This window comes from Aedes albopictus, chromosome 3 (genome assembly GCF_035046485.1).
Source record: "Aedes albopictus strain Foshan chromosome 3, AalbF5, whole genome shotgun sequence".
NCBI lineage: Eukaryota > Metazoa > Arthropoda > Insecta > Diptera > Culicidae > Aedes > Aedes albopictus.
Genome location: NC_085138.1, coordinates 123,828,072 through 123,839,994, shown reverse-complemented (window position 1 = coordinate 123,839,994; position 11,923 = coordinate 123,828,072). Strand labels below are relative to the sequence as shown.

At 34.6% G+C, this 11,923-nt stretch overlaps 1 protein-coding gene across 1 annotated transcript; it reads right to left on the bottom strand.

The window, feature by feature from the left end:
• Positions 1-2,460: 2,460 nt before the first annotated feature.
• Positions 2,461-11,433, bottom strand: LOC109413927 (zinc finger and BTB domain-containing protein 17). The gene has a single exon (XM_019687658.4). It carries the CDS (start codon positions 11,162-11,164, stop codon positions 9,791-9,793), a length of 1,374 nt encoding a protein of 457 aa, XP_019543203.3. The 5' UTR covers positions 11,165-11,433; the 3' UTR covers positions 2,461-9,790.
• Positions 11,434-11,923: the final 490 nt, after the last annotated feature.

The window sequence follows — 11,923 nt, the reverse complement described above, 5'->3', positions numbered from 1 at the left end:
TTGAGTTATTTGAATTTCATAATGATATTTTTTGATTTTTTTTTTTAGAAATTTTATTTGAAGATTTAGAAAATGGAATTATCTCAACACCGCTACAAAAGCCGATTCTTTCTGAAGAGAATTGGGACTGCTATTTTGTTGTGATGCTTCAAAGAAGAATTTTCTGCCAAAAATTATCTGTAAAATTTTACTAAAACAATGGGTATTCTTTGCCAAATTGTTCCCATACTTTCGAAAATGTTTTGTGATGATAATTCTGGAACAATTTCTTACAGGATCGTTGCATCCGTTTTTGCCAGAATAATTTCTTTGGAAATCTCTTGAGGATTTTTCATTTTAAAAAAATGTTCGAGTTTCAAATTCATCTCCTGAAAAATCAAGAAAAAAATAGAATTTGTTTCCTGAATTTCTAAATAAACTTCCATTGAATTATGAAATTTTGCACATATTTTAACAATTTTTAGGCGAATATGTTACATATTCGGCTATACATTTTTTCAGAGATTTTACAAATAATGAGTACAGAATGTGAGAAGAAGAGGGAAAATATGTAATATGTAACAAGGAACTCGCACTTCTGTTTCTACCGAAAAAGTTTTCCAGATGTTCCCTAAACAGTTTTACAAGGAAATGCTTATGAGTATCTGTGGAAATGTGACAAAAAATATCTATAGAAATCATTCCAGAATTTCAGCTATTTAAATAGAAGCTGTTGAAACAATTTTCAAGTATTTTTGATAACACTAGTTTACACAATAAAACGAAAGTCGTGAACTTCTGTCAACGACCATAATTTTTGAAGTACAATTTAGCACTGATTTCGGACCCGTGCTTCAAAAAATTTTAAGTAGAGCAGTTTTTAAGTTTTAGCTCAATATTGAGTTTTACAATTTTTAAAAATATGGAATTTACTAAAATGCAAATACCTTGCGTTTTGTTCAACCAATTTTAAATATTTTTCCATAAATTAAAAGCTGAATACAATACCATTCAATCATCTGAATGCAGGTTTTGCGTCAGATTGATGAAATTCAAGATATTTGCGAGTTTCAGGGACGATCTCCTTAAATTTTAGCTAAATTTCCAAAAATATATGAAGAAATTTATTTTTTTTAAATAAGAAAAAATCGATCTAAAAATTCTTTCTCAACGTTTATTTGACATATCATGTGTAGGCGAGTTACAATAAAAAATTCAGCTCAATCGGAACATTGATTACGGAGAATGAGGTGTGTGAAGTGAGCGACGTTGCTTAAAAAACGAACAAAAATCGATTTCGGTTGATGATTACCTTGTGTGGAAAGTCGAAAAAATTTTCGCTCGACTGTAATTTTTTTCCTTCGCGTTTTCGAACTCAGGGCATGATTCTACACCTAAAATGATCATCAGCTTACCGAGTTCAAAAATGCTAGTGTAACAATTTTACTAGAAAATGGGTTCTTAAATTTTGAAAAATGTACTCAATACATTGGTTTTATACGAAAGAGAACCTTTTTCTGAGCCACTATGATTTTTTTTCAGATTTTTTGAACTTTTAGGACCTGAAATCAATTTCAAAGAGATTTTTTGATATCACCTTTTGACAAGTGGGCAGCTGCCCAGGAATAGGATGCTAAAGTGGAGGCGATATGCGTACACTTTACACGCGGTTAAATGGAAGCAGCTATGCATAAGGCCTCCACTTAAGCATCCTATTCAACATCATATACGACTTTGTGTTAACTGGGTGGGCAACTGCTTGACAGCTCCGCCCAGTACACTACTACGAGAGGTGATTCGATAAATCGCTCCCATACAAACTTCAAATTAATTTTTAAATAGGTTCCCAGCCAGTTTTGCCTCAGTTTGACTTGCAGATTCAGAATATCGAATTATCTCAACACCGTTAAAGAAGCCAATTCCGTAAGAAATACCTTCAGCTTTTATCATAGAGTTCAATCGAGTGTGTCAGCTGTTGCGTAGCATTTCAAACGCACGATCTTTTGGGCCTTCAAGCAGAAAACACATTCGAAATTGCATAAATTGCGCAGAGTGAAGAAAAGAGAAATGAGAGAGCAACAGAAACGTTAGCGACAGAAAAGGTTCTCGATAGTCAGGCGGATAAGCATTTAAACAGCCGTATACTGGGCCAAAGCCTGAATTTAAGCAACACTTAGGGCGCATGTACGCCTTATTTTTATTTTATGAGCTGCTGTAACGGCGCATTTAAACTGCTAATGGTTACCTTGGTAAAATTAACTTACTGCCGCCGAGAGCTGTCTCTGCTTTAGTGATGTGTGAATGCGATTGAAATTTTGAACAAATATGAGAAGAATGTAGAACACTAATATTGTTGGCTAAAGCTGTTTTAATTTTTAGCTTTTAATTTTACAGCTTTACAGTTCAACTGTAGTCAATGGACCAAAAATACTCCATTTCACTTTCATAATTTTTCTTTTTTTTGTAATACTAATTATTTAAACTCAAAATTTAAACTTCGCTATAACTTATGATCTGCTAAAATACTTTCAAATTCTTTAGCATACCTTCAAGGAAAAATCTGCTGTCTGGAAAAGTGCTAAACAATAGCTTCATTCCAGCATTCATCATCATTGTAATCTAAAACATAGTATAAACACTGCCTCAAATCGGTTTTCAAGGTTAAATTAACATTTTTTTGATAGAGTTTTGGGTGGACTACATTCACTTAAAAATTTCTATGTTTTTTAGAATAAGTGTGTAAATTTATTCTTGAAATTATTCACAAAAACAATTACAATTTAGCAGAAAACTTGATTGTTAGTATTTTCGAAACAATTTAAAGAAGCATAAAAAGATTACAATATTAGCATAAACATTTTTTGGTAAGTAAGTATTAGCATAAACATTTTTTGGTAAGTATTTATGCTAAAATATTTATAACTGGTTGTGCAGATGAAAAATTGCGGTTCGGTAAATTTAAAAATCTGAGTAAAAAGAAGAAAAATATGATCTAGGGGTGGTGGGGGTAAAGTGGACAGGTGGGGTAAAATAGACAGGGTACAGTTTCATGGCTTTTATTGCTTTCAAAATGTTTTAACGATTGAAGCTTATGCCTAAGCATGAATCATTATACTTTTGCTAATCTTGAACATTAAAATCAAATAAACCTCTTCAAGATGACAAAAACTTTAAAAATCACGTGAAAAATTGGAAATGATGTAAAATCTGCTTATAATTGCTAAAGTTTTCTCGTAAATTATTTTCAAATTATTACAAGTTTTACACCCTAAACCAATAAAGTCCACGTAGAAGAATATATTTGACCAAAAAAAAAATAAGTTTTAGATAAAAAAAAGTTTTGAAATTGTTTTTAACACAATCAGACCGTGGGGGTAAAATGGACAATTGGTTCAAATTTCACCAAAATTTCATTTTTCTTTTTGCAAACTTCAGAATCATCAGCCGTCATACCTATCGTGAGATAGTTGAAGTAAAAAGTTATAAAAAAATATATTGTATCAACAAAATATAATTTTCATCCAAAACAGTGCTTATTTTTTACACTATTTTTACAATAATTATTTAAGTGTGTTTCAAAGTTTGTTTTAAAAGTTTGAAAACAACAAAATAAAGGTATCGTATGAAATTTGATAGTTTGTATTTAAAAACATAGCAACAATTTGCTGTTATATAACTTTTAACGACTTGTTCATTTCCGTGGGAAACGACCAAAATGCTTAGGTTGTCCACTTTACCCCCACCACCCCTACAAGCTCATACTAAAGGAAGAAATTTAAAGATAATTATGCTGCACAGTAGGCTGCAGCTTATTTTTGAAAAGTTGTTGAAACCTGTACGTAAGCTCTTTTGAATTCAAATGAACTAAAAATATTGAGATTTACAGCTGGCACAAACGCCTGAAAGTTGAAATTTCGAGTAATAAAAAGGTGCTTTTACTTTAAGTGCCATAACCTTTTCAATTTTAAACCGGTTTTCTTTTTATGAATCTCTCTCTTTTATATTTTATTGTTTTCTTCTATTTTTATATATTTATTTTTTTTGTTTTTTTTTTCAAGTTAATTTTTGAGTCAACTGGTAAAACATTTTTTTTCCAAAGTCACGCAAAATATGAGGTTTAATGGGTTATTTTTACTTTTTTCTCCTCGTTACAAAAAAAAACACTTTAGGGCCCGATAACTTTTGAACCGCTCGACCGATTTCAATCTTTTAGCATGCTTTGCTGCCTAGGAATGTTGTGAGTAAACTGTACCTTTAAAAATGGTTACAACATGGATAAATATTAAAAAAAAAATGTTCAGAAACACATATTTTACAAGAAAAATGAGAATTTCGGCAAGATTTTGATTGTTTTCATGCATAGTTTTGAACTTAAATATATTCTAAATGATCATATGGAAGCATTACTTAAATTTTTAGAGTGTTCCAAGTAAAATCTGCCAAAAATTGTCCTAAATTACATGTAAAAATAAAATTTTAAGGCGTGTTTTGGCAGTTTTTGGTATAAAGTATCATAAAAATAAATACTTTAACCACGAATAATTTGTTCAGGACATATTTAGTCAATAAGGCTGATATAAATTTAATATTGACTTTTTTGCTGGATTTTGCATTTTGAGGAGCAAATAAAAATATTTATGGAAATATCGGGCTTTGGAGAAAATTCTTTAACAAATGAGTTTTTAGTATTTTTCAAATTAAATGCTTTTTATTTTTACCCCTTCCTCTTCGACCAGCCAATGAGTGGTGGGACAAAAAGTGAAATAAATATTAGTAACGGCCTAAAAAACTACGACAGTACGCTAAAAGATTTGAAATTGGTCAAGCGGTTCTAAAGTTATAGAGGAATTCCACGGAGTCATGTCAGTCGATCCTGAGCGACCATTTCAAAAATATCTGAAACTTTGCACAGTTTTTCAATTTCATCTAAATCGTCATTTTTCGATATCAAACCTTCATATTCACTCACGACTAACTTTTCAGAAGGGTGTATGCTAAAACAGCTCAAAAATATTCTAAAAGCTGTACAGCAAAAACGGATTTTTCGATTGTTATGAATTTTTCAGCAAAGTTAGATAACTAAATGATGATTCCTTAGAAAATATACACTGTAAAAAATTTATTTTTTTACTTAAAAAAAATATGATTTTTGTCACAAAAACTCAAATATCTCAAAACCCTATCTTTTTACCAACGTTAATTTTTTAGGGGAAATGGCCCTTTATATCAGCTATCTACCATAAAATTTTGGTGATGGTAAACTGATAAACAAAAAAGTTATGACATTTCAAACATTTCACAATTTTTACATTTAGTAACAAAAAAATTTTTTTTTCTGTGTAAATTATTTTGAGAATTATTTTTTGATGCTGATTTTATTGTAAAGGCTACCGCCTGAATTAAACAAGTTGTTTTCATGATACTTTTGTTTGATTATTCATAATTTCTATAGTATCTATTTGAAACTTAGACGCGATCCAGTGTTTTGATCAAAAATATTGAGAGTGTCATACTTTTTATTGTACGTGACTGGTGAAAAAATCCCTTGATAGTGTTGAAAAGCTGTTGATTATAAGAAAAATGGAATTAAACTTATTTTTAAGACAAAAGCTGTATAATAAAAGTTTTATATACGCGTATACGTCTAGTTTATCTTCAAAAAAATACCTCTTAGAGAACAGACCTTATGATCGGAAGAATGCGAGTAACTTCAACAACAACAAATGCATGAGAGTTACCTACCACGTGAAAATCCATCGCCCAGTTCACACTACCCCCACCTGGTGGAAATGTTTCACGAAATACTGCGATGTGCAATATCGTCATCAGAAGGCGCTAGTGTGAAACGTCAAACGCAAAGAAAAATGATGGGCACTCTTCTGGTTATGAAAGCCACAACCAAGATTCAAAATGATCGTTAAAGGCGTGGTCAATGAAAATTTCGTCAGTGTTACGTTTGTTTGTCTGTATACATACCATGACAATGCTCACGAAAAAGCAAAAAAAAAATACTACCGCTATGGATATTAAATAGTAAATTTTTTCTTCAGCCAAGCAAACAACACCAAACTAGTCAGTAAAAACTAATAAGTGATTTTGTTTATTATAATCTAACGAACAACATGAACAGTCGCTTTCTCAAAGGTCTTCAACTCAACTCTCTCTTGTAGACCGTTTGATGAAAAAAAAAAATGATCAAAGGAGTTACGAAATCTCACCGAAAGCACCATAGATAATCTGAAAGAGACTGGTTATGCCCAAATTGAATCCAAATTTACGCATTTGCACGTCCTGTCGTCTAGACTTTGACAAACGAGCCATCTGTATATCATCGGTAAAGCAGGGCGTAGGAAGTTCGAAAACGACAACAACTGAGAAATTGGCTTCTTTAGCGGTGTTGAGATAATTCCATATTCGGAATCTGCATGCCAAACTGAGCCGAAATCCAAATTTTCATGAATTTTGGTGCCCGGGAACCTATTTAAAAATCAATTTGAAATTTGTATGGGAGCCATTTGTCGGATCACCCCTCGTCGCATTTTGTATTGGGCTGAGCTGTCAAGCAGTTGCTCAGCTGTCAAGAGGTGATTTCAAAAACTATCTTTGAAATTGATTTAAGGCATCAGAATAAAGTTCTAAAAATCTGAAAAAAATCATAGTGGCTCAGAAAAAGATGCTCTTTCGTATGAAATCGAAAAATCAATACATTTTTCTTAATTTAAAAACCCAATTGCCAGAAGTGCTAAGTGCAGAGAGTCATGTCACCGTACCATCAGCGACATCAGTTTAAACAATTAATCACGCCCCTTTTCAAAAATGCTTTGATATATACTTCAACATCTATACCCATTTCAATATTTTTAACGTTGCAAAACACGCTTTCAACATTCATTTTGAAGAAGAGAGAAAACACTTGTCCTCAAATGTAACAGCAAATAATGAATAAACGACTAATGCGCGGAGGGCGTGATAAAATCGGAACATTACTGTACATATAATATACATAATACATAATAAAAACAGCTTGTTTTACTCACGCAAGGCCATTAACAATAAAATCAGCATCAAGCTGCGATTTCCGGCCGAAATAAAGGCAGGAACAAATCTCATTTTCTTCTTTTGTCACAGCGCTCGTTGACTCGTTAAGGGGGAGGATGATAAATAATAAATGTATTCGATGGAAAAATATCCAAACAATTAGGCAACATAGATAAACTCATCGGATTTATTAAGAAAGTTTCTGTGGAACTCGAATTACACCTTAAATTTGTTGATTTTCTTGAACATTTTATTTGTGCCCCCCTCAAAATGTTGAATTCCGACCAAAATTTTCCGAGGGGGCGGTGACATAAGAGAAAATCGAAATTTGTATTAGCCTAATTTACACTAAAAAAAATTATTATTAAATCTGAAAATTGTGAAATGTTTGAATTGGCATAACTTTTTTGTTTATTAGTTTATCATCACCAAATTTTTATGGTAGATTGCTAATACAATGGACCGTTTTCCCTAAAAAAATTGTGTTGGTAAAAAGATAGGGTTTTGAAATATTTGAGTTTTTGTTACAAAAATGATATTTTTTAATGTTAAAAAAGATTTTTTTTTCACAGTGTATATTTTCTTAGGAATCACCATTTAGTTATCTAACTTTGCTGAACAATAAAATCAGCATCAAACTGCGATTTCTGACCGAAATAATTTACACAGAAAAAAATATTTACCAAATGTGAAAATTGTGAAATGTTTGAAATGTTATAACTTTTTTGTTTATTAGTTTACCATCACCAAATTTTTATGGTAGATTGCTAATACAATGGACCGTCTTCCCTAAAAAAATTGCGTTGGTAAAAAGATAGGGTTTTGAGATATTTGAGTTTTTGTGACAAAAATGATATTTTTAATGTTAAAAAAGATGTTTTTTTCACAGTGTATATTTTCATAGGAATCACCATTTAGTTATCTAACTTTGCTGAAAAATTCATAGCAATCGAACGAACCATTTTGGCTGTACAGATTTTTGAATATTATTGAACCATTTTCACATACACCCTTTCGAAAAGTTAGTCGTGATTCAAAATAAAAATTTGATATCGAAAAATGGCGATTTAGATGGAACTGAAAAACTGTGCAAAGTTTCAGTTCAATAGAAAATCATGAATTAAAAAATTTCCTTAATTTTGATGCTGTTGCTTGGAATCGCTCTATAAAGTTATCGGGTCCTTAAGTTTTTTTGTTTTCGTAAAAAGAAGAAAAAAGGTAAAAATGGAAAAAATGTACATAATGTTCTACAAGTTAATTCTAAAATAAATTTGAGAGAGATTCAGAAAAAAAAGATTGAAAATCGGTTGAAAATTGAAAAAAGTTATGGCACTCAAAAGCGTTTGCGCCACGGCCACCTCTAAATCTCAATATGAAATAACTTTTTTTTTCTAGATTGTTCTTATGAGTTATGTGAAAAACAGTTGAAAGCTAGTACAAAAAAGTTTATCTACTGCTTCCATCTTAAAATTCGGTCAACCCAAATTCCAACAACACTATCTTCAGTTTTAATTAAAAATTTTGAAAATCATGCAACTTAAGTCATAGTTTTCATACAAATGTTTAAAAAAAACTTGTAAATCGTATGTTTGGTTTATTGAATAAGGTCCTATTTATTGAAATCAGACGCATTTGGCAAAGTTGCAGACTTCAAAAATGATCATGTTTTGAAGAGGGTACTCCAACCTATTGTCGGAAGTAATTTAGTTAAAAAGTGCTTCAAACATAATCACTTATAAAAAAAAAATACTACAGGTTTGATTTGTGGTAGCTCGAATTTTTGTCAATTCGGATGATTATTTGAATAAAAGCTTGACTTTGCACAAGAGTTAAGATGTCCGAATTCCAAAATTTTAGAAATTTATGAAAAGCTCTAATGATATACCGTAAAATGACAAAAGTGTTTTTTTTTGTTATATCTGAAAGTTGGACGTGATGAGTATATGTAGGGAGATCTTTCCTACTGCTTGGTTTGAATTTTGTTTCTATATTTCTGCATATTTTTGCTTAAAATTAGCACTCATGATTTATAAAATAACAGAATCAATGGATGACGTATTTGTTTTCAAATTGAATGAGTGTGAAAGCGTAGAAATTTCAATCATGCCGTTATAAATCGGTTCCCAAGCATAAAGAAAAATCACCAAATATGCTTGAAAGAAATACAATCGCTAACATAATTTTAGAAAGTATTCACTTGCACTAACGAGTAGTAGAATTTTATTACCATTCAGTCACGATTTAGAAAAAATAATCCGAATATAATTTGCCACAATAATTTTATGCTGTAAAGAGCAGAAATTTGTCTGCAATGTTTTTTTTTATAATTGTTTTTGTTTTTATGTGCACTGCAATGTCCTGAAAAGTTCACAAATAGTCGACACGTAAAAAAAGCACACGCGAATGCATAATAAAACACAGAATCTTCCATCTCCTGGTGCCCTAAAATCTAATGTAAAAAATTATCATAAATACAGAGCTTGGCTCCACAGTCTTATTCCCTATAAAGCTATGTACACACAGTCTTCTGCTCTTGGTTGCAAGTTTTCATTTGGTGTGATGCTGATTTGTGGTTCGCGAAATGTACAATAATAAATAAATTATAGCCCCTAACACGAATGCGAAGCGAATTTCGGAGTAGAACACCACCACTTGTTTCCCCCCATTGATTGTTTGGGCCCCCCATTTTCCACGATACAATAATGATAATGATAGTACTTAAGCAACTACTGTTTTTAGGCAACTTACGAGTATAAAGGTTCCTCTCCTAGACCTAAACGACCAACGCGGTCGTGTGGCGGATTACCGATGGTCCATTGCGTAGATGGGCCAGCGCTGCCGCCGCAATGTTCTCCTCCTCGGTAAAGCGGTCGCAATAGGCCGACCGAATCTGCTCCTCCATGTCCTGGTCCACCTGGTAGTCCTCGTTGATCACCAAGGCACGCTCCTCGTAGTCATCGTCCTCATCGTCGTTGTCGTCGTCGCTAGGCTCGGTGGTTGTTCGAGACATTCCACCGTGGCAGCTGGCAGCAATGTGGTAATTATGATGAACTAGCTCTGGTTGCAGCGGAGGCTCACTGGCCACTACGGTGAACACAGATTGTGGTACTTCGGTCATGTGGTTCACGTAAACCGTGTTGCTACTGTTGGCGGAATGATTGGACTCTTCACCCGAACTGCTCCGGTAGCAGGCGGATGCTGTAATGATTGTTGCGTTTGTTTCGGTTTCGGCACTTGATTGATTATGTTTGGATTTATTTTTAGCCTTGTTGTGTGTCAGCTGGTGCTTCTTCAGATACGCCGGACGCTTGAAGGTCTTGTTACACTGCTCACACCGATATTTGCATTCCGAATCGTCAGCCTTGTCTCCATCGCCCTTTTTGGCAACTTGATCTCGGGGCTTGTGCCAGCGACGATGTGACGCCAAATTTGCCGGGCAATTGAATCGCTTGCTACACTCCGGGCAACGATATTCCAGAAGAACTATACACGCACAACGATGCTGGGCAAGACCGAAAGCATCCTCAAACTCCAGCCGACACAACTTGCAATTGTAGGCACCTATCACGTTCGGAATGGTAGCCAACTCGGCACGCACTTCGTCCGATATTTCCACCAAATTGAACTGGGGATCAATGTCACCGGACTCACGAGGCATGTCGCCGTTAATGGCTTCTTCTAGCGAAATGATAATCGTACCGGACACTGGCGATGTTGTTTCTTCGTCGAACTTAAGCTTTCTGGCTGCCTTCGTTCGACGCTCCTTCGAAATTGGAACCACCGGAGGAGGGTTCTTTGAACTCTTGGGAGCCGCGCCGGCGATTTTAACCGGTTTCACTGGTGTGGCTTCCCTCTTTTCCGGCACTGTCTCCGGTTCAATCTTAATCTGTTTGGTCCGATTTCCATCGCGGTTCTCGTCGTTCTCATCGCGATAGCGTTTCTTCAGCGGCGACGGCGTCAAAGGCGGGGTAATCGCACCCCCGAAGCACTGCTTCACCGTCAAATCGAGCGGCGACTCGCCGGTGAGCTTAGCGATGGCGGCGACAGTGATGGTGGGAACATATTGCGCCTTGAAGCTTGGCGGCAGATCGGCCACCGTCGTCAGGAGTCCCATTGGTGGGCGAACTTGGATCTGTGATGAAGCCATACTAGCATGTCCCACTCACACGCGCACACTATTCCTTCCACGTGTTTCAATCTTCGAACTTTATGCTGTCTATCCACTAAACAGCCAGGCGTCCACTTTATCTCATGAACACTAAACACTTTATGAACCGAATAAAATACTTAAACTTTGCGCAATAAACTATGTATGTACAGATGGGGGTCGGAAAAATAGTGCTTAAAACAAATCACTTGTTCACCGGACCGAAGCCTGGCAGCGAATGACACGACGTCGGCTCGTATCCTTGCACTTTATATAGGGAATCAGTTTCCCCTAGCCGAAAGCGACCAACACAAATCCAGAAAAAGGATACGCTCGTAGTAGCAATCGTCGTCGTCGTCGTCGGGTGTAGCGGTATAAAACCTGAGCATGCGCCCGGCAGGAATCTCCCCCGATTCCTGTGTTGGTGGCGATGATGCACGGTGCTCCGATATGGCTGGGACGCCAGGATTCCCCTTCGATTTCGCACCGAGCAACAGCAACGCATAACAAAGCATGATAGACGGAAAAGCGGCACGCGACCCGATCCCGCAATAAGCAGTGGTTCTTAAGTTGATTTTTCTGAGTGTGAATTTTTAAATTGAAAATGAAAAAAAAAAAACAAGAGTATATTATTGTTTGTAGTGCTACAAAATCATAATTTGGACTAATCAAATTGTAATCTTTAAGCTAAGCTTAATTGATTCGAATCATTCGAATCATTAATTAAGCATAGCTTAAACTGACTGCACAGCACATACA

What these genes read in the sequence shown, in the direction of transcription:
- LOC109413927 (XM_019687658.4), bottom strand. Translation starts at nt 11,164, where the DNA reads ATGGCTTCATCACAGATCCAAGTTCGCCCACCAATGGGACTCCTGACG.